The 21,872-nt window shown below is 48.4% G+C and overlaps 1 protein-coding gene across 1 annotated transcript in view; it reads right to left on the bottom strand.

Moving 5' to 3' along the window:
- LOC140421205 (retinal guanylyl cyclase 2-like) overlaps nucleotides 1-21,872 on the bottom strand; it is a 122,040-nt gene that overhangs the window by 1,598 nt on the left and 98,570 nt on the right. The window contains exons 17-19 of the mRNA XM_072505735.1: nucleotides 19,345-19,439; nucleotides 18,653-18,738; nucleotides 18,027-18,111 (exon numbers count right to left, since the gene is read on the bottom strand). Of these exons, the coding sequence (XP_072361836.1) occupies nucleotides 18,027-18,111; nucleotides 18,653-18,738; nucleotides 19,345-19,439 (266 nt within the window). The remainder of the gene's footprint in view (nucleotides 1-18,026; nucleotides 18,112-18,652; nucleotides 18,739-19,344; nucleotides 19,440-21,872) is intronic.

The raw sequence follows: 21,872 nt of genomic DNA, 5'->3' as shown, positions 1-21,872 counted from the left end.
GCAATGTAGGAAATATGCCAGCTAATTTGTGAATAACAAGATAAGAAAAAGCAATAACATCTCTGAGGAAATATTTAGGCTGAGGGATAGTACTTTGGCCAGAAGATGGGAGAACTCCCTACTCTTCTTCGAATTGAACTTGGACGTTCACCTGACAGGGCAAATGGGGCACCTACAAAACATTTCATCTGAAAGATAACCCCTCGACTGTGCAATACTCTAGCATTGCACTGAAGTGTTATTTGGGATTATGTGTTCAAGTTTCAGGATTGGGACTTGAATCCTCTGTCTTCTTATTCATATTTAGGGAGCCATAGTATATGGAAATATTGGATACAAATGCTGAGGTAAAAATTGGATCGCATAGTAAGTGTTTTAGGAGTGTAAAACAGGCATAATGCGGGTTTATTTTGGGGTTCAACATCCTCCGCCCAATTTACAAAGATACTTGATTAATGTGGGATATTGTTTCATAGCATTGAATATTAGCAGGTTATTTGACTGAATTATGGTTAAGTCCTAACAGATATAACATAATCTCACCTCTTGTGTAGCTGCAGTCCATGGATAATGATTAGGAACAGGAATCCTGGCTGGCTTCCTCTCCCCCTCTCCTCCATTATGTCATGTGAATCCTACCACAAGCCTGACTGAGGCCAGCAAACGCAGCACAAATTAGGGATCAAAACTAGGAACTCCTCAGTCTATATGGCTCAGTACCATATTGGAGGTTACGTTAACCCAGTAAACCACTGGGGTTATTACTGTTTTTCACTCCTGAGAGCAATCAGAACAGATGGTCCCATGGGCCCTTCAGTTTGACGTAAATTTCCAATAGTACAAATGTATATATTTTTTGGGTTTCCTCCGGATGCACTGATTTCCTCCCACAGTCCAAAGATGTGCAGATTAGGTGGATTGGCCATGATAAATTGCCCCGAAGTGTCCTAACGTTGGGTGGGGGTTACAGGGATAGGCATTGGGATTGGGCCAAGGTGGGGTGCTCTTTCGAAGGATCAGTACAGACTTGATAGGCCAAATGGACTCCTTCTGTACTATATGGATTCTATGATGTTGCTTTCTACAATAAATGCACCCTATTTTCAAAAAATCCACCCTTTAATTCTCTTCCTCATAGGAAAAGGCATCCCTCATTAACAATTTCTAATAACTTAATCGATCTAGCCACTTTTTTCATCAGGCAATCAGATAATTGGTAACTGATATCAACCCACTTGTCAATCTCCCTGTTCTCTGGCATGGTTTTAGGCTTGTTATGTTAATCCTTCGTCTCTTTTCATTGATGCTTTTGTAGAGTGGACATTCTCCCAAATTGGGTGGGATTTTCCGTTCCAACGCCCATTTTGTAATCGGCGATCGGGCGGAGAATTCCTTTTGACGCCAAAATCGGGGCCGGCACCTGTTTGACGCAGGTTTTGTATGCTCCGCCCCCTCTGAAACGGCATCATCGTGTCGCGTGCCGCATGCCTTTGGGACGGCCTCAGCGCGGCACCTGAAGGTCCTCACCCGATGCTCCGCCCCTATAGGCCGACGTTGCGACCGTGCGGGGGACGTGTGGTCTCAGCGGTTGGGAACCCGGTGTAGCGGCTGCAGACTGTGTCCAGCGGCGCCACAGTCGGGCGGGAGCCATGCTGCTGGCCGCGGGGTTCAGCGAGGACTGGGGAACTGGTGCGGGGTGGCCAGGATATGGCCAGGGGGTGTCCAGGGGGGCACTATCTGGCAGGTCAGGTCCACGCCATGTTGTACGGCGCGACCGCTGCAGGTGATGCCGTTTTGGAGGGGGCGGAGCATGCGCAACCTGCGTAAAACAGGCGCCGCCCCCGATTCAGCCATAAAAATGGATTCTCATTCGGCGTCGGGAAACGGAGAATCCCGCCCGCTATATCTGCTGCCTCCACTAGGGAAAGTGTCTCTGCTGCCAATGTACTTTTCCCACTCTTCTTATCTTTTTAATTTCCCTTGCCAAAGGGCAACATTTCCCTTTCTCCCCAGGAGAAAAATTATAAATCGTCCCACTCTCAAAAAGTCATCACTGGGATTAGCATAAGATGTGTCACTATAAGCAATCAGTTTCCGTTGTTTAATATCACCTAAAGATGGGAATTTCAAAACATAACTCTCCAATTTTAATCTTGCCAATGTTTTGTTTGCTTGAACAATTCCTTCAACTTTGGGTTTGTTCATTTGAGTGTTTTGTTCTAAAAGATCAAAACTGGCACCTTGTTTGTCTAGCTAATCAATTCAGCTGCCCAATCAAACTTCGGAGTTCCTTTTTTGTCCATTTCAGAAGCCACCCGCCGTATCTTTTTGTGAGGTCCTACCATGAGCAATTGCTATGGGATTAATCAAGGGCATTCAGCCTCTGATCTCCGGGTAAGCGTTCTCCAAGGCGGCCTTCAGGATGCGCGACAACGCAGAATCGCCGAGCAGAAACCTATAGCCAAGTTCCGCACACATGAGTGCGGCCTCAACCGGGACCTGGGATTCATGTCGCATTACATTCATCCCCCACCATCTGGCCTGCGAAATCCTACCAACTGTCCTGGCTTGACACAATTCACACCTCTTTAAACTGGGGTTACCCCATCTCTGGATCTGTAAAGATTTAATCACCTGCTAATGGTCGTATTCCAAGCATTGTCTGGCAGCTTTGAATTTGTCTATATATTTGTTTCTGGAACAGACCTCTTCATTCACCTGAGGAAGGAGCAGCGCTCCGAAAGCTAGTGACATCGAAACAAACCTGTTGGACTTTAACCTTGTGTTGTAAGACTTCGTACTGTGCTCACCCCAGTCCAACGCCGGCATCTCCACATTTTGGGATTAATGTTCTCCAAGTCAGGCTGCGAGGTAGAGTGACATGTGGACCACTCTGCCCGATTTCTAACCCAATGTATTTGAATGCACCAGATGCCTGACTAGTCTTGAACTCCGTTCTAAGTATGTTAATAACAGTATTTCCAAAGCCCGAACTTCAGAAAGACTGGAAGTCATCCCAGTGCATCAAAGATCCTTATCTTTTTATTCATATTTTCTTTCCCTTTCCACCACCCATTCCCCTCTGTGTTGTTCGTGTGTGTCTGTGCGTGTGTATAGTGAGTGGGTCAAGTTAGGAAGGGGGGAGGGGTTGGGAATGGGGTAATCGATAGTAATTTTCTGTCCATTTAATTAAAATACTGTATATAATAAAAGGTTGCTTGTGATTTATAGTTACAAACCTGGTGACTGTAGTTTATTGGCTCAACCAAGGATCTCAGGTATTTTAATAAAATCTAATTTCACCTGCGTTGCGACTCTGGGTCAAGTGGAGCTGGAATTGACCTCACACTATTCTAGGGTGTCATGACACAATCCATTTATGAGATAGGACTTCTTATCCCTTAACAGGGACCTCCCTGTACACCCCAAAGTCTTTCCAACTGTGCAGTTCTTGCTCTTTTGCATCTTTAATTAATTTATCGTCTCATTTGTAGGAAGCTACTTAGATCTCTCAAGCAAATGGGCTTCTGCTCCTTGTAGCATTCTTAGGCTGTACCATATTCTTTGACCTTGTTAAGCTGTGCCCTCTATCCTACCTTATATCTCGTTCTGGACTGTTACTGCTTAATCTGCCCCTCCTATTGTGAGGTGTTCTTTCAACAGTTCCTGCCCTCTTCCTATGGGCACATCCACTGTCAGACCTACTGTCCGAACGGAAAGAGAAAATGCTGGAAAATCTCAGCAAGTCTGGCAGCATCTGTAGGGAGAGAAAAGAGCCAACGTTTCGAGTCTGATGACTCTTTGTCAAAGTTAACACAGAGAAAGTGGGAAGTATTTATACTGTGGAGTGAGAATGAAGGATGAATCATAACCACAGAAACCCAGGGAAATCGGATGCTAATGGCCCACCTCGACCCATTTGTTTTCATTTCATTTTAACTGTCTTTTACCATTTCTTTCTTTCTTAATATACATTTAATTTCCCTCCACAATCTTATCCACCTTTCCTTCATCTTTCTCCTCTTTGCTTCCCCTTCCCCTCCCCCCACATCTACAGTTCATCCTCTGATGTTAGTTTCTCTGCTGTTTGACCTTTCACAATTGTTCTCTCTTGGGACTGCCATTAGCACTCTTTCCCCTTGGCTTCTGTGGCCATTAGCACCCGGTTTCCTTGGGTTTCTGTGGCTATGACTCATCTTTCATTCCCACTCCACAGTGTAAATATTTCCCACTTACTCTGTCTGTTACCTTTGACAAAGAGTCATCGGACTCGAAACGTTAGCTCTTTTCTCTCCCTATAGCATGCGCCAAAATACAACGGCCGGTCTGCGCATGCGCGGAATCACACCGGCTGTTCCGCGCATGTGCGAACTCGCGCAGTCCCTTCAGCGCCTCTCTGGCATCCACCTAGCCCCCAGTATGTAATGGAACCTATGAGGGAACAAGCGGTCCTAGATCTGGTCCTGTGTAATGAGACAGGATTGATTAATGATCTCATAGTTACGGATCCTCTCGGAAGGAGCAATCACAATATGGTGGAATTTAAAATACAGATGGAGGGTGAGAAGGTAAAATCAAACACCAGTGTTTTGTGCTTGAACAAAGGAGATTACAATGGGATGAGAGAAGAGCTAGCTAAGGTAGTCTGGGAGCAAAGACTTTATGGTGAAACAGTTGAGGAACAGTGGAGAACCTTCCAAGCGATTTTTCACAGTGCTCAGCAAAGGTTTATACAAGCAAAAAGGAAGGACGGTAGAAAGAGGGAAAATCGACCGTGGATATCTAAGGAAATAAGGGAGAGTATCAAATTGAAGGAAAAAGCATACAAAGTGGCAAAGTTAAGTGGGAGACTAGAGGACTGGGAAATCTTTAGGGGGCAACAGAAAGCTACTAAAAAAGCTATAAAGGAGAGTAAGATAGATTATGAGAGTAAACTTGCTCAGAATATAAAAACAGATAGTAAAAGTTTCTACAAATATATAAAACAAAAAAGAGGGGCTAAGGTAAATATTGGTCCTTTAGAGGATGAGAAGGGAGATTTAATAATGGGAGATGAGGAAATGGCTGAGGAACTGAACAGGTGTTTTGGGTCGGTCTTCACAGTGGAAGACACAAATAACATGCCAGTGACTGATAGAAATGAGGCTATGACAGGTGACGACCTGGAGATGATTGTTATCACTAAGGAGGTAGTCGGGGGCAAGCTAATGGGGCTAAAGGTAGACAAGTCTCCTGGCCCTGATGGAATGCATCGCAGAGTGCTAAAAGAGATGGCTTGGGAAATTGCAAATGTACTAGTGATAATTTACCAAAATTCACTAGACTCTGGGGTGGTCCCGGCGGATTGGAAATTAGCAAACGTGACACCACTGTTTAAAAAAGGAGGTAGGCAGAAAGCAGGTAATTATAGGCCAGTGAGCTTAACTTCGGTAGTAGGGACGATGCTGGAATTTATCATCAAGGAAGAAATAGCGAGGCATCTGGATGGACATTGTCCCATTGGGCAGACGCAGCATGGGTTCATAAAGGGCAGGTCGTGCCTAACTAATTTAGTGGAATTTTGTGAGGACATTACCAGTGCGGTAGATAACGGGGAGCCAATGGATGTGGTATATCTGGATTTCCAGAAAGCCTTTGACAAGATGCCACACAAAAGGTTGCTGCACAAGATAAAGATGCATGGCATTAAGGGTAAAGTAGTAGCATGGATAGAGGATTGGTTAATTAATAGAAAGCAAAGAGTGGGGATTAATGGGTGTTTCTCTGGTTGGCAATCAGTAGCTAGAGGTGTCCCTCAAGGATCAGTGTTGGGCCCACAATTGACATAGATGATTTGGAGTTGGGGACCAAGGGCAATGTGTCCAAATTTGCAGTTGACACTAAGATGAGTGGTAAAGCAAAAAGTGCAGAGGATACCGGAAGTCTGCAGAGGGATTTGGATAGGTTAAGTGAATGGGCTAGGGTCTGGCAGATGGAATACAATGTTGACAAACGTGAGGTTATCCATTTTGGTAGGAATAACAGCAAAAGGGATTATTATTTAAATGATAAAATATTAAAACATGCTGCTGTGCAGAGAGACCTAGGTGTGCTAGTGCAGGAGTCACAAAAAGTTGGTTTGCAGGTGCAACAGGTGATTAAGAAGGCAAATGGAATTTTGTCCTTCATTGCTAGAGGGATGGAGTTTAAGACTAGGGCGATAATGCTGCAATTGTATACGGTGTTAGTGAGGCCACACCTGGAGTATTGTGTTCAGTGTTGGTCGCCTTACCTGAGAAAGGATGTACTGGCGCTGGAGGGTGTGCAGAGGAGATTCACTAGGTTAATCCCAGAGCTGAAGGGGTTGGATTACAAGGAGATGTTGAGTAGACTGGGACTGTACTCGTTGGAATTTAGAAGGACGAGGGGGGATTTTATAGAAACATATAGAATTATGAAGGGAATAGATAGGATAGATGCGGGCAGGTTGTTTCCACTGGTGGGTGAAAGCATAACTAGGGGGCATAGCCTCATAATAAGGAGAAGTAGATTTAGGACTGAGTTTGCAAGGAACTTCTTCACCCAAAGGGTTGTGAATCTATGGAATTCCTTGCCCAGTGAAGCAGTTGAGGCTCCTTCATTAAATGTTTTTAAGATAAAGACAGATAGTTTTTTGAAGAATAAAGGGATTAAGGGTTATGGTGTTCGGGCCGGAAAGTGGAGCTGAGTCCACAAAAGATCAGCCATGATCTCATTGAATGGTGGAGCAGGCTCGAGGGGCCAGGTGGCCTACTCCTGCTCCTAGTTCTTATGTTCTTATGTTCTAGACAGGTGAGAATTCCTCACCTTGGGGGCCCGTTAGTGCCGGAGTCATTGGTGCCGGCTTTCCCGCCGGCGTGGGGACTTAGTCCGCGGAATGGAGAATCCCGGCCCATTCCTCAGCACTTCCAATATTTTGGAATCTGCAAACTTGCAATCTGTGTCCACCAATCTTGATTACCATTCTTGTGTAACCAAACAGGCTTTCCATGCTCCAAAATGATAGTTTTACCAATTGTACCTACAACATTTCCTGTACCTTTCTACTCATTAAATCCATCTTCAGTATGCCACGTCTCCCTGTTTGAAAGATTTTCGATAGCCGTACATTGTGCTTCAAAGCTCTCCAAATTCTTACTGAGATTTCTATTTAAGGAATTCTCTCCTGCCCGCGTGCAGTACATTCAATTGCTCAGAAAAGGTAGGGCTAATTGTAGTCCCCTCCCAAGCTGGAGGATGATCATTCACGATTGAAAGAATTTTGGGATTTTTCCCCAAAAACAACTGTTATGGACTGTAGCCCCCTACCATCTGTAGTGAATTATTTGCGTGGATGGCCCATGCTAAAATTGAAGTTAATTTACGATTTGGCCTATCTGCCAAAATTGTATGAAGCATTTTGTCTATCACAACATGATTTCTCTCGCACATCCTGGGCGGGATTCTCCGATATCGGCGCGATGTCCGCCGCCCGATGCCAAAAACGGCGCGAATCAGTCCGGCATCGCGCCGCCCCAAAGGTGCGGAATTCTCCGCATCTTGAGGGGCCGAGCCCTCACCTTGAGGGGCTAGGCCCGCGCCGGACTGATTTTCGCCATGCCAGCTGGCGGGAAAGGCCTTTGGTGCCCGGCCAGCTGGCGCGAAACTGACTTCGCCGGGCGGCGCATGCGCGGGAGCGTCAGCGGCCGCTCACAGCATCCCCGGCATCACATTCGCGAAGGCAGAAGGAAAAGAGTGCCCCCACGGCACAGGCTCGGCCGCGGATCGGTGGGCCCCGATCGTGGGCCAGGCCACCGTGGGGGCACCCCCCGGTGCCAGATTGCCCCGCGCCCCCCCCCAGGACCCCGGAGCCCGCTCGCGCCGCCTTGTGCCGCCATCCCAAAGGTGGTTCAATCCACGCCGGCTGGCGTGGGTTGACAGCGGCGGGACTTCGGCCCATCGCGGGCTGGAGAATCGCCGGGGGGGGCCCGCCAACCAGCGCGGCACGATTCCCGCCCCCGCCGAATATCCGGTGCCGGAGAATTCGGCAACTGGCGGGGGCGGGATTCACGCCAGCCCCCGGCGATTCTCCGACCCGGCGGGGGGTCGGAAAATCCCGCCCCCGTTACTAAATAAGATTTCTGCAGCTGTATTCATTCATAACTATTATGTTCATATTCTCACACATATCCCGAAATTCATCGTTAGCAAATTGTCCCGCTCCATTATCAGTGAGGAATTTTGCTAATGTCCCCAGTTCGGTCCCTATCCATTTTTCCATTATCAGTTGCACAGTTATCTTTTCTTTACTGCATACAATCATCGTCTGAGTAACTCTCGTTGCCAAGTCTACAAAGTGTAAAATGAAAATATAATTTTTTTTCTCCCACACCTCCAGATCCAAAGCCACAACTTTATTAAAATTTGTCGTTAAGGGCAGACTCACTATGGGTCGCAATGGTGTACTTCTATATTTTTTACACATATCACATATCACTTATTTGTCCTATATATTTGGTATATTCTTCATCTCTTGTACCCACACCCCGAGTAAAATTTTAAATCTTTGGGAAGATGGATGGAAAAATTGCTGATGCAACTTTAACACAATCAACTTTTTGTTTGGCAGAATCCTGGTTCTCTGATCCTCATAGTACTTCCTTAATATCTTTACAAGAAAAATGAGGATTCATTAACGGAATACAATAGCGTCCAGATTGTGTAAAATATAAGTCCACAGTTTTTGCAAATCTGATTACCTTGACATTTTCCATGTCTGGTTTCATAGGTGTTTTCTTCAATAGTGACGGTATTTCACTGGATACGACATCCATGCTAATGAAATGCTTCCTTGCGGTGATTTTACAAGGAATCACTACTCATTTGAGTGATTTAAGGGTATAATCATCTCCAAATCTGAAACTCATGGAACTTCCAAATTACTTAACCTTGTTCCAGTCTTTATCACTTAATAGTCCAGGTGACATTTTAACCAGTGCATTCTACGTCCTGTCGAGTACACCCCCTGCCTAATACGGCATAATTGAAGGACTGTGACCAACACATTCATCAGTGGACTGAAACTTCTCGTTACCGAGACAATGCCCCCTTTTTGGTCAATATTTCCCTCTTCTTCTTCAGAGTCTTCTGTCTCGTGTTTGGTTTCAAACACCCTGGGGGCGATTCTCCGATATGGAGGCCAAGTGTTTGCGCCGCCTTGAACTCCGTTGCGTTTCACGATGGCGCGAATACGGCCCGATGGCGTTGGAGCGGTTCACGCTGCTCCAGTGTCCTTACGTGGTGCCAAATGGGCGCCGCGCCAACCCGCGCATGCGCAGTTGGGGCAGCCCAATCCTGCGCATGTGAAGTTGGGTCGCACCATCCTGCGCATGCGCGGGGAACGTCTTACGCACGCCGGCCCCTCACCAACATGGGGCCGGTGTTCTGGGGCCGCGCGCAGAAGGAGGTAGGCCCGGGGGGGGGGGGGAGAAAGAGGCCGGCCCGCCGATTGGTGGGCCCCGATCGTGGGCCATACCCCATCGGAGGCCACCCCGGTGAAGGAGCCCCCCTCCCTCCCCCACAGGCCCCCCCCCCCCTCCCCCCCCCCCCCCCCAGCGTTCCAAGCAGAGTTCCTGCCGGCAGCGACCAGGGATGGATGGCACCGGCGGGAACCTGTCGTATCGTAGCGGCCGCTCGGCCTATCCAGCCGGAGAATCGCCGCTCGCCGGTTCTCCGAGCGGCCCAGTGAGAATCGCGCGCCGCTGGTTTCCGTGGGGTGGGAGAATCGCGTGCGGGGGTCGGGGCGGCGTGGCGCGATTCGTGCAGCGCCCTGGCGATTCTCCCACCTGGCGTGGGGGGGGGGGGGGGGGGGAATAGCGCCCTAAAGCTCTTTAGACAGTTTTTGCATAATGAAATTTCAAATCACACCTAAAACACCGATTGCCACACCCTGGGCGTTTCTGGGATTGATTTTTTTTGTTGAAATTTCCCAACTCATTCCTCCTGCCATCATTGTTTTTTTAAAAAAAATATATTTTATTGAAAATTCTTTTCTAAACAACATTTTTCCCTCTTACAAAACAAACGGAACAGTAACAAAATAGAATTTTTTAACAGTACACAAGTAACAAAAGCCCATTATCTATTGGCCTATACTAAACTAACCACCCCCCCTCCCCCCGGGTTGCTGCTGCTGGTCATCTGTCTTCCCTCTAACGTTCCCTTAGGTAGTCGCGAAATGGCTGCCACCGCCTGGTGAACCCTTGAGCCGATCCTCTCAGGGCAAACTTTATCTGCTCCAGTTTAATAAACCCCGTCATATCGTTTACCCAGGCCTCCAGTCCGGGGGGTTTCGCCTCCTTCCACATAAGTAGGATCCTGCGCCGGGCTACTAGGGACGCAAAGGCCACGACATCGGCCTCTTTCGCCTCCTGCACTCCCGGCTCTTCCGCAACTCCAAATAGAGCTAACCCCCAGCTTGGTTTGACCCGGGCATTCACCAGCTGCGAGATCACTCCCGTCACTCCCTTCCAATACCCTTCCAGTGCCGGGCACGCCCAAAACATATGTGCGTAGTTTGCCGGGCTCCCGCCACACCTCCCACATCTGTTCTCCACTCCAAAGAACCTGCTCAATCTTGCCCCCGTTATGTGTGCTCTATGTAGCACCTTAAATTGAATCAGGCTAAGCCTGGCGCATGAGGAAGAGGAGTTTACCCTGCTTAGGGCATCAGCCCACATACCCTCCTCTATCTCCTCCCCTAATTCTTCTTCCCACTTTCCCTTTAGTTCTCCCACCGACTCCTCCCCCTCTTCCCTCATCTCTCTGTAAATCTCTGACATCTTGCCCTCTCCGACCCACACCCCTGAAAGCACCCTGTCCTGTATCCCCTGTGTCAGGAGCAACAGAAATTCCCTCACCTGTTGTCTAGTAAACGCCCTCACCTGCATATTTCTCAAGAAATTTCCCCGGGGCAACTTATACTTTTCCTCCAATGCTCCCAAGCTCGCAAAAGTCCCATCTATGAATAAATCTCCCACCTTCCTAATTCCCAACTGGTACCAGCTCTGAAATCCTCCATCCATTCTTCCTGGGGCGAACCTATTGTTGTTCCTGATAGGGGACCCCACCAGGGCTCCCCGCACCCCTCTCTGTCGCCTCCACTGTCCCCAGATATTCAATGTTGCCGCCACCACCGGGTTCGTGGTATACTTTTTAGGTGAGAACGGTAGCGGCGCCGTCACCAGCGCCTCTAAACTCGTCCCTTTATAGGACTTTCTCTCCAGTCTTTTCCACGCCGCTCCCTCACCCTCCATCATCCATTTTCGTATCATTGCCACATTGGCGGCCCAATAGTAATCGCCCAGGTTCGGTAGTGCCAGTCCTCCTCTATCCCTACTACGCTGAAGGAACCCACTCCTTACTCTCGGAACTTTCCCTGCCCACACAAAGCTCGTGATGCTCCTATCTATTTTATTAAAAAAGGTCCTGGTGATTAATATAGGGAGACATTGAAATACAAATAAGAACCTCGGGAGGACCATCATCTTAATTGCTTGCACCCTGCCTGCCAGCGATAAAGGCTGCATGTCCCACCTCTTGAAGTCCTCCTCCATTTGTTCTACCAGCCGTGTCAAATTAAGTCTGTGCAAGGTTCCCCAGCTCCTAGCGATCTGAATCACCAGGTATCGGAAGTTTCTTTCCACTTTCCTTAGCGGTAAGCCTTCTATCTCTCTACTCTGGTCCCCTGGATGTATCACAAATAATTCACTCTTCCCCATGTTTAGCCTATACCCCGAGAATTCCCCGAACCTCCTCAAAATTCGCATAACCTCTATCATCCCCCCCGCTGGGTCCGACACGTATAACAATAGGTCATCCGAGTATAACGAGACTCGATGTTCTTCTCCCCCTCTAATCACCCCTCTCCATTTCCTGGAGTCTCTCAACGCCATGGCCAGAGGTTCAATTGCCAACGCAAACAACAATGGAGACAGCGGGCATCCCTGTCTTGTTCCCCTATATAATCGGAAATACTCCGATCTATGTCGACCTGTAACTACGCTTGCCGTTGGTGCCCCATAAAGAAGTCTAACCCAGCGAATAAACCCGTTCCCAAACCCAAACCTCCTTAACACGTCCCATAAATTCTCCCACTCCACCCTATCAAATGCCTTCTCTGCGTCCATTGCCGCCACTATCTCTGCCTCCCCCTCCACTGGGGGCATCATTATCACCCCTAATAGTCGTCGCATGTTAACATTCAGTTGTCTCCCTTTTACGAACCCTGTCTGGTATTCGTGCACCACCCCCGGGACACAGTCCTCTATCCTCGATGCCAGTACCTTTGCCAGTAACTTGGCGTCCACGTTCAATAGTGAAATAGGTCTATAGGACCCGCACTGCAACGGATCTTTGTCTCTCTTCAAAATTAGCGATATCGTCGCCTCCGACATCGTCGGGGGTAGAGTCCCCCCTTCCCTGGCCTCATTGTACGTCCTCGCCATCAACGGGGCCAACAAGTCCACATATTTTCTGTAGTATTCCACCGGGAACCCGTCCGGCCCCGGAGCCTTCCCTGCCTGCATGCTTCCCAGTCCCTTAATAACCTCATCCACCTCAATCGGCGCCCCCAGGCCTGCCACCTCCCGCTCCTCCACTTTCGGGAACCTCAATTGGTCCAGGAACCGCCACATCCCCTCCTCTCCCCCTGGGGGTTGAGACCTATACAGTTCCTCATAAAAGGTCTTAAACATCTCATTTATCTTTCCTGGCCTTCGCACAGTGTCTCCCCTTTCATCCCTAATTCCTCCTATCTCCCTCGCTGCTGCCCTCTTTCGCAGTTGGTGCGCCAACAGGCGGCTAGCCTTTTCCCCATATTCGTACCTCCTCCCCTGTGCCTTCCTCCACAGTACCTCCGCCTTTCTGGTGGTCAGAAGGTCAAACTCGGTCTGGAGTCGTCTCCTCTCCCTGTACAACCCCTCCTCCGGGGTCTCTGCAAATTCCCTGTCCACCCTTAAAATTTCCCCCAGTAATCTATCCCTTTCCTTGGCCTCTGTTTTCCTTTTGTGGGCCCCAATAGAGATCAGCTCTCCTCTGACCACCGCGTTTAGTGCTTCCCAGACCACTCCCACAGGGACCTCGCCGTCGTCATTGACCTCCAGGTATCTCTCAATACACCCCCTCACTCTTGCACACACTCCCTCATCCGCCATCCGTCCCACATCTAATCGCCAGAGTGTTCTCTGCTCCCTGTCCTCTCCTACTTCCAGGTCCACCCAATGTGGGGCATGATCCGAAACCACTATGGCTGAGTATTCAGCTTCTTCCACCCTAGAGATCAACGACCCTCCTAAAACAAAAAAATCTATCCGGGAGTACACTTTATGGACATGGGAGAAGAAGGAATACTCCCTAGCCCTAGGTCTTAGAAATCGCCATGGATCCACTCCCCCCATTTGGTCCATAAACCCCTTAAGTACCTTGGCCGCTGCCGGCCTTCTTCCGGTCCTTGAGCTGGATCTATCTAGCCCCGGGTCCAGCACCGTATTGAAGTCCCATCCTAAAATCAAATTTCCTGCCTCCAGGTCCGGTATACGCCCCAGCATCCGTCTCATGAATCCCGCATCGTCCCAATTTGGGGCATACACATTAACCAACACGACCTCGATTCCCTCCAGCCTACCACTCACCATTACATATCTACCTCCGCTATCTGCTACGATGTTCTTTGCTTCAAATGCTACCCGTTTCCCCACCAAAATGGCCACCCCTCTGTTCTTTGCGTCCAGTCCTGAGTGGAACACCTGTCCCACCCATCCTTTCCTTAGCCTATCTTGGTCCGCCACCTTTAGGTGCGTCTCTTGGAGCATAGCCACGTCTGCCCTTAGTCCTTTCAAATGCGCGAGCGCTCGGGCCCTTTTTATCGGTCCATTCAGGCCTCTCACGTTCCACGTGATCAGCCTCACTAGGGGGCTACCTGCCCCCCTCCCGTGTCGACTAGCCATTACCTTCTCTAGTCCCAGTCCCATATCCCTATCTAGCTTGATTGCTCCCCCCATATCGCTTCCGTAAGTCAGCTGACTTCAACTGACCCCGGCTACTCCTGCTCACTCCTCGACCCCCCCGGTGTGAGGGAACTCCCATCCGCCTTGCGCCTGTTTTCCCGCCTTATTCTTTCTGGCGCGGGAACACCCCTTTACCTGACCCGCCTCTTATGGCGCAGCTGCCTTTCCCCTCCCCCTCCCCTTCCCCATTCTCTGACTATGTCCCGTCTTTCCCCCCTCACCGGCGCCCACATTTCCCCAGTGTCTCCCCCCTTCCCTGTTTACTTCTCGATTAACTTTCACCATAACATTAACAAAACAATAACAATTCCCTGCAGCATCAGTCCCTCAGTTCCGGTCCAGTTTCTCTTCTTGAATAAAGGTCTATGCTTCCTCCGCCGTCTCGAAGTAATAGTGTCTCTCCTGATACGTGACCCATAGTCTTGCCGGCTGCAGCATCCCAAACTTCCCCTTCTTTTTGTGCAAAACCTCTTTGGCTCGGTTGAAGCTCGCCCTCCTTCTCGCCACCTCCGCACTCCAATCCTGGTATATCCGTACCACCGCATTCTCCCATCTGCTACTCCGCACCTTTTTAGCCCATCTCAGGACCTCTTCTCTGACCTTAAGGCGGTAGAATCGCACGATTATCGCCCTCGGTGGTTCTCCCGCTTTTGGTCTTCTCGCCGGGATCCGACCTGCCCACTCCACCTCCATGGGGCCCGCAGGGGCCTCAGCACCCATCAGTGAGCTCAGCATCGTACTTGCGTACGCTCCACAGTCCACTCCTTCCACACCCTCAGGGAGACCTAGTATCCTAAGGTCCTTCCTTCGCGCTCCGTTTTCAAGGGCCTCGATCCTTTCAGTACACTTTTTATGAAGTGCCTCGTGCGTCTGAGTCTGAACCGCCAGGCCCAGGATCTCGTCCTCAATACCTGACACCTTCTGCTCCACCACGCAAAGCTCAGTCTCCTGGGTCTTTAAAGTCTCCTTAAGCCCCTCAATTGCCTGTAGCATCGGGGTCAGTACCTCCTTCTTCAGCAGGTCCACGCACCGTCTCACGACCTCGTCCTGCTCAGGCCCCCATGTCGCCTGCGATTTCTCCGCCGCCATTTTGTCTTCCACTCCCTCTGACCTTATGGTCGAAGATTCTTCAGGCTGCAGCCGCCGCCGCCGGTTTTTTCCTTCGTCGTTCGGGGGGGGGACTCCCTTCCCACACACCCCACACCGGGTTGCTCGGCCGAAAAAATCCCCGTTGGGGCTCTTAAAAGAGCCCGAAGGACGTCGGAGCTGGAGCCGCCGAAACGTGCGGCTAGCTCATCCTCACCGCAACCGGAAGTCCCTCCTGCCATCATTGTTAAAGAAGTTTCTGTCTTCGGTTCTAAATCTTCTATCGGATTGACGTTCGTGGCCTGTTTCTGGACCACCTCTCCATCCCTTCAACATCGAGCCTCCCATAGTCTGTCTTATTGTCAACGGCCCATCCCTTTAACATCGTGCCTCCCATAGTCTGTCTTATTGTCAACGGCCCATTGTGTCATGAAGGTTGCCAGAAGGGAATGTTTGCCAAGGAAGCTTTTTAAGATCCTCTGACATTTGTTCCAACAGTAAATTTGACATTTGTTCCAACAGTAAATTCTATGATTCTATGATTTTGCAATCCATTTTACTGACTAGCAGGAACCATCCTCTGTTACCGTTGGTTACCACAGAAAGTAGTTGTTGCTAAAACATTGAATATACGCAAGAGGCAGCTAGATGCAGCACCTGGGGCGAATGGGATCAAAGGTTGTGGAGAGAAAGCAGGATTAGGCTAATGAGTTGAATGATCAGCCAAGATCGTGATAAATGGCGGAGCAGGCTTGAAGGGCCAAAAGGCCTCCTCCTGCTCCTATCTTCTATGTATCTATGCAAGCTCCACTGGTATCACTATAATAAGACCTAGAAAGCAAGTCTTGATCTCTTCAACTCCAATTTTATTAGAATCATAGAATGTACAGTGCGGAAGGAGGCCATTCGGCCCATCGAGTCTGCACCAGCCCTTGGAGAGAGTACCCTACTTAAGCCCACACCTATCGAACAATATGCATGGTCTATTAAACAATTAAAGCTCCAATTCTAACTTAAACACTGGGGGACATTAAGTCTTTCCTAACAGGAGTCACTGCTCAGTGATTAAAGGCAAGAACTGTGACTAAATTGGTCTCCAGTTTCACAACATTGTTTCCTCACACTCCCATTGTCCCACAATGCTTTTTGTGCTTTATTAAACCATAACTGCTTTAGGATTGCTCTAAAATGCTAAACATCAGTATGGACACTATAAACATTACTAAAATACATTCTGGAATCAATTTTAAAATATTACTGTAATGATGAAAAGTTACATGTTTTAAAGGACACAAGGTCAAAGAACGAGATGGAGCGCTTTAGGATAATTCCGGAATGCAGGGTGACCAACTGTCTGGGTTGCAATGAGATGCTTGGGCTTTTGGGTTAGACAATTATTAACAGTCACTATTTAATCCAGACGTTAATACCTAGAAATTGATGTTGATCTCAAATAATCGGATAAACATAACACATTCATAAGATTTTTTTTGTCTACGACAGCAGCATTAACCATTGAGAATAAAGAATGGAAAAACAATACCTTGGGTGGTGTTTACCTCTGATAGTGAGAATTCTCAGAAATCAGAGATGTAGTCAGTTCTAATTAAAGGGGAAAATATTGCACAATACATGGTTTTCCACTGTTACTCCGGAGCATGAACTAAAATGGCAGAATTGAGTAAAAGGGGGTGATTTTAACCTGCCCAGCAAGAATGAAACATAGAAATTAGGAACAGGAATATGCTATTCAGCCCTTCAATCCTGCTCCGCCATTTAATTTCCCCTCTGCCTCTCATAATCCTTCACTCCCTTGTCTGTCAAAAATCTGCTAACTCTGCCTTGATTACATTCAATGACCCGGCCACCACTGCTCCCTGGAAAGAGAATTCTACAGACTTACAACCCTCTTGAGAGAAAATGAACTCGCCTCATCTTCATCTTAAACAAGAGATCTCTTATTCTTGAATTGTGTCCCTTTGTTCTGATACCTCCCACAATTGAAAACATCCTCCGAATATTTACTGTATGAAGTACCCTCAGGACCTTGCATGCTTCGATAAGATCTCATTAAACTCCAATAGGTATAGGACCAAATTGTCCAACCTTTCTTCATAAGATACGCCATTCATCCCAGGAATGAGTTGAGTGAACCTTCGCTGTATTGCTAATAATACAATAATTTCAAATAAGTAGACTAAAACTGTACACAGTATTCCAGATATTAGGCGCGATCCAACGGCCACGCTTCTCCAGAAAAGCAGCTCACCACGGCGCAGCATGGCCAATGAAAGCTAGGAGACCCCGCTCCCGATGTCTACCCGGCTCGCCACGCTTCACGAGATCCAATGCGATCTCGCGAGACGTTTCGATGTAAATCCGCCCACAAATCAATAAAATAGAGAAGGCCACAAATGAATGACAAAGGGATTTGAGCTCTTCCTGCCCCAGCTGCCCACCTCATCTACCTAAAATACAGTCTTCATTCAAATTCACCATCCTCCGTATTCCCCCGCTCGCACAACCCCTCCCCCCCTCAAAATACAGCCAACAGAAAGTGCTTTTGGTGAATGAGTAAGATCAATTTTAGGAAAATATTTAATTTATAAGGTTGAGGTAACAGATAAAGTCGCCATAGTCCCAGATGGCCATAGGCTGCTTTCCCCTTTGAGGGGAGGAGTTGACTGGTGGTGATTTAACCTGAGGATCAGGCGAGGGGCAAGGCTGAGAAGCAACCTCAGCCGGTACAGGAATTGAACCCGCGCTGCTGGCCTCGCTCTGCATCACACACCAGCTGTCCAGCCAATTGAGCTAATCCAAGTAAATGGGACAGTGTGCAAGACACAGAATATTAAACATTTATCTGCACAGCATTACCTGCGCACTTCCTTTCTGCAGTTTTTCTGCTTTCATTTTTTTGTATCTTGCCATTTCTTCCATTTGCAAGCCATGAGTACTTTGTCTGTGGGAGAAAAAAGAAGTGAATATGAGCGTTTTTCAAAAATATATATATTTATTAAAGTTTTTCAACACAATTTTTCTCCCTTACAAACAATAACCCCCCCCCCCTCGTAACAAAAAAACAAAACGAGAAATCGCGCAGAGCAAGATATATACATGGCAAAATGATATATTTACACAGCTTTGCACACTGGCCCTCACCCGTACGTGCCAGTTTCCCCAACTCTTCATGTTATCTCTTGCTCATCCACCCTCCCAGGCAGTCCCTCCCCCCCCCCCCCCCCCCCCCCCCCCCCCCCCCCCAGTTTGCTGCTGCTGCTGACCGGCCTTCCTCTAGCGCTCCGCGAGATAGTCTAGGAACGGTTGCCACCGCCTGTAGAACCCCTGTGCAGACCCTCTCAAGGCAAACTTAATCCTCTCCAGCTTTATGAACCCAGCCATATATGAGCGTTTTTTGATGAGAACGGGAAAGACAGCCACAATTGATGGCAATATTTAGTTTACCCACGCCTCACTTGTAAAGGTTTGATTACTTTGCTTACCCTGGCTTCAATTCTGGAGGTTTCGGTAATGGTTTGGTAAAGCCATCTTTCCCTAACAGCCAATAGGTCTGCTCAAAGCCTTGGCCCTGACAAAAAACATTTAAAAAAAACTATTTTATTGAAACAATTGTAATTTTCACAATTTAACACATTGACATTTCTAAAACAACCGCGCGGGTCGACGCACAAAATACCCTCTAAAATAACAACAAACAATAGACCACGTACCCCACTTCTCCCGCCCTATCCCCAATTACCCGTACACTAAATTCCCTGTCCTTATTTAACATTACCATGCCTCCTATTTTCCTCCCCCACCCCCACCCCTTTTTCCCTTTCCACCCTTACTGCTGACATTCAATTTTAAAGAAATCGATGAATGGCTGCCAACTCCGGGCGAATCCCTGTATTGATCCTCTTAAAGCAAACTTGATTTTCTCCAGACTGAGAAACTCGACCGTATCGCTGACCCACACTCCTGATTTTGGGGGCTCCGAGTCCCTCCATCTCAGCAAGATCCGTCTCTGGGCCACCAGGGAGAAGAAGGCCAGAAATCGGCCTCCCTCCTCCCCGGCCCTGACACAATTAAGGTGAATGACAACAGAGCAATTTTAATTTCTGTAACAATGAACGCAAAACTGGGGCAATTCCTACTAACGAGGCTAAGGCAGGGGAATTGGGTTGGTACCTACCATCAGGTCAGTCCTTTCCCTGGGCTCCACCTTATAGCCTTCATCCAGACTTAAAAGAATTTTAACAGTGGTGTGGTTGACATGAATGCGATAAGCTGCAAAAATAGGTTAAAAAATTCAAAACCATGTGATACGGTTTTGGTGCATTACAATCAGTTGCAGTGCCCTAATCTATGCTGTCCCACTGCCCAGAACCACAATCAGACGGCCCATCACATAACGTCACATAGGCACCATTGTAAGCAATGTATGTGGAAGCATAAAATTACAAAACCTTGTTAATGATTAAGTGACTGGGAAAAACTGTGAGAAATGGATTTCAATGGAGGCAAATGTGAGGTCTTCCTGTTTGGACATAAAAGGATCGAACAGGATGCTTTCTAAAGTGTGAAAAAGCAGAAAGAGTGCATTCCCAAAAACACTTTAGGGGTTTAGGTACATTTGATCATTAAAGTGTAATGAACGGGTACAGAATATAAGAGAGCTCATGGAATGCTTGCTTTGAGATCTACAGAGCGAGAATACAAGGGGTAGGAGTCACACTCTAGTAAAGTCCTGGTTAGGTCACACCTGGAGTACTGTGAGCAGTTAAGGACACCATGGGTGCGATTTATCGGACTTGTTGCCCGACTTGGTGATGCGACGAGGCCAGTGAATCTCGTGAGAGGCCTCTTGCAAGATTCGCGACCCCTGAGACGTCTTGTGAGATTCATCCGAACATCACGAGACGTCGCAATCTGGGACTTGCCCGTGCTGGGTGAGATTCAGATCAATATAATTAAATAAGCCGCATGGCTCATTTAAATGTGTCTGTGTCGGATTCTTCTGGCACCCGGGAACTAACTGCCTCCCCAGCGAGGCCTGTACCAGGTTCCGTTTAGTACTGGCCCACACCCACTTGGATCAGGCCTCATGCATGGCACTTGTTTTTTTTTTTGCAGGCTATGGGTGACCCTTGGGGGTTCGAGGACACAGCAGAGTGGTCCCCTGGCTCTCCCAATGGCACCCAGGCACCTTGGCACTGCCAGCATAGGAGATGGTGCTGACAATGAGTGGTACCCAGTCAAGCACTGAAAGGGTGGCAACCGCAGTGGAGGCCTTTTGTGAAAAAGTCACAGCCATGGGTCTAGACATTCAAGGCTTTGGGCACACTGTGCGTTTGATGGCTGAGGCAGCCATGTAGCGGCCCACATGGTTATTGCTGCAGCGCTCCAGAGCTTTGCCCAGCCACAAAGGATGATGAGAGCATTGGCTGGGCATTGACTGACCTGGTGGGAGAGTGTGGGAAGTTGGTGGTGAGGGTGTTGGAGGATGGAACGGACAGGACCCCAGAACAATTGAACGTTCCACCGGGGGTCACCATTAGGGAACAGGTCCAGAAGTGCGAGACAGCCTTGTGGGATAGCTTACCCAGCGAGTAACCCATCATTGCTTACCATCTCCATAATCGCTCACGCACCCCCTCCCCCCCCCCAACCCACCCACCACCCCCCCAGCCAACCCCACCACCCATCCCTCCAAAAGATATATGGGACCATGAAATGGACTGGCCAGCCCACATGAAGGGATTGCCTGGGCGGACAGTGGAATGTGATCCTGAAGGCAGGAGTCAAACTTTTTCAAACGGTGAGGAACACCAGAGCTCATCTCACAGCGAGTCGTCATCATTCTCCGGCAGTGGTCAAGGCACACTGATACTGCCTGCCCAGGGCCAACACCCTGTGGTGATGCTAGTAGGACACTAGGAAGGGAGAGGGAGAGTTGGTGGGGTGAGATTTCATAGAACTTACAGTGCAGAAGGAGGCCATTCGGCCCATCGAGTCTGCACCGGCCCTTGGAAAGAGCACCCTACCCAAGGTCAACATCTCCACCCGATCCCCATAACCCAGTAACCCCACCCAACACTAAGGCCACGAAGGGTAATTTATCATGGCCAATCCACCTAACCTGCACATCTTTGGCCTGTGGTAGTAAACCGGAGCACCCGGAGGAAACCCACGCACACAAGGGGAGAACTTACAGACTCCACATAGACAGTTGTTGAATCCCAAGTTTCTTTACCCGTCAGTCTGGCCTCAATAAAAGTCGAGATGGATTTGCAGGTACAGCATTAGTTATTTTATTTTGCTTGCAAGCTTTACTCAGTTCACAGCGGTACAGAACACATCCTGCTTTCTGCACCTCCGGAATCAAGTGAGGATATAAGACAAAGGGATCTGTACTGATACATTCAAATGGCATCAAGTTTCACATACTCGACGCCCATAGGTCATCCTATATCCCTCCTGACCTGTTTGATCTATTCTGATTGGCTCACTTCCAATCCCTTCCTCTGGCCCCTATTACTCAGCATCCTTTTCTCCTGCTCTGGTGGACACACCTCTTCCTGCTTTTCCATGCGGTCTGAAATCCTTTGTCTGTGAACTAACCAGAATTAAACTGGCCTATCTCTACATTACATTAACTAATATCTCTAAAGTAACTATTTTATATCACATTCGTCACAGTGACCCAAGCCGGGAATCGAA

This window comes from Scyliorhinus torazame, chromosome 5 (assembly GCF_047496885.1).
Source record: "Scyliorhinus torazame isolate Kashiwa2021f chromosome 5, sScyTor2.1, whole genome shotgun sequence".
Classification (NCBI taxonomy): domain Eukaryota; kingdom Metazoa; phylum Chordata; class Chondrichthyes; order Carcharhiniformes; family Scyliorhinidae; genus Scyliorhinus; species Scyliorhinus torazame.
Note: the sequence above shows the minus strand (reverse complement) of the source record. Positions and strands in the feature narration are given on the sequence as shown.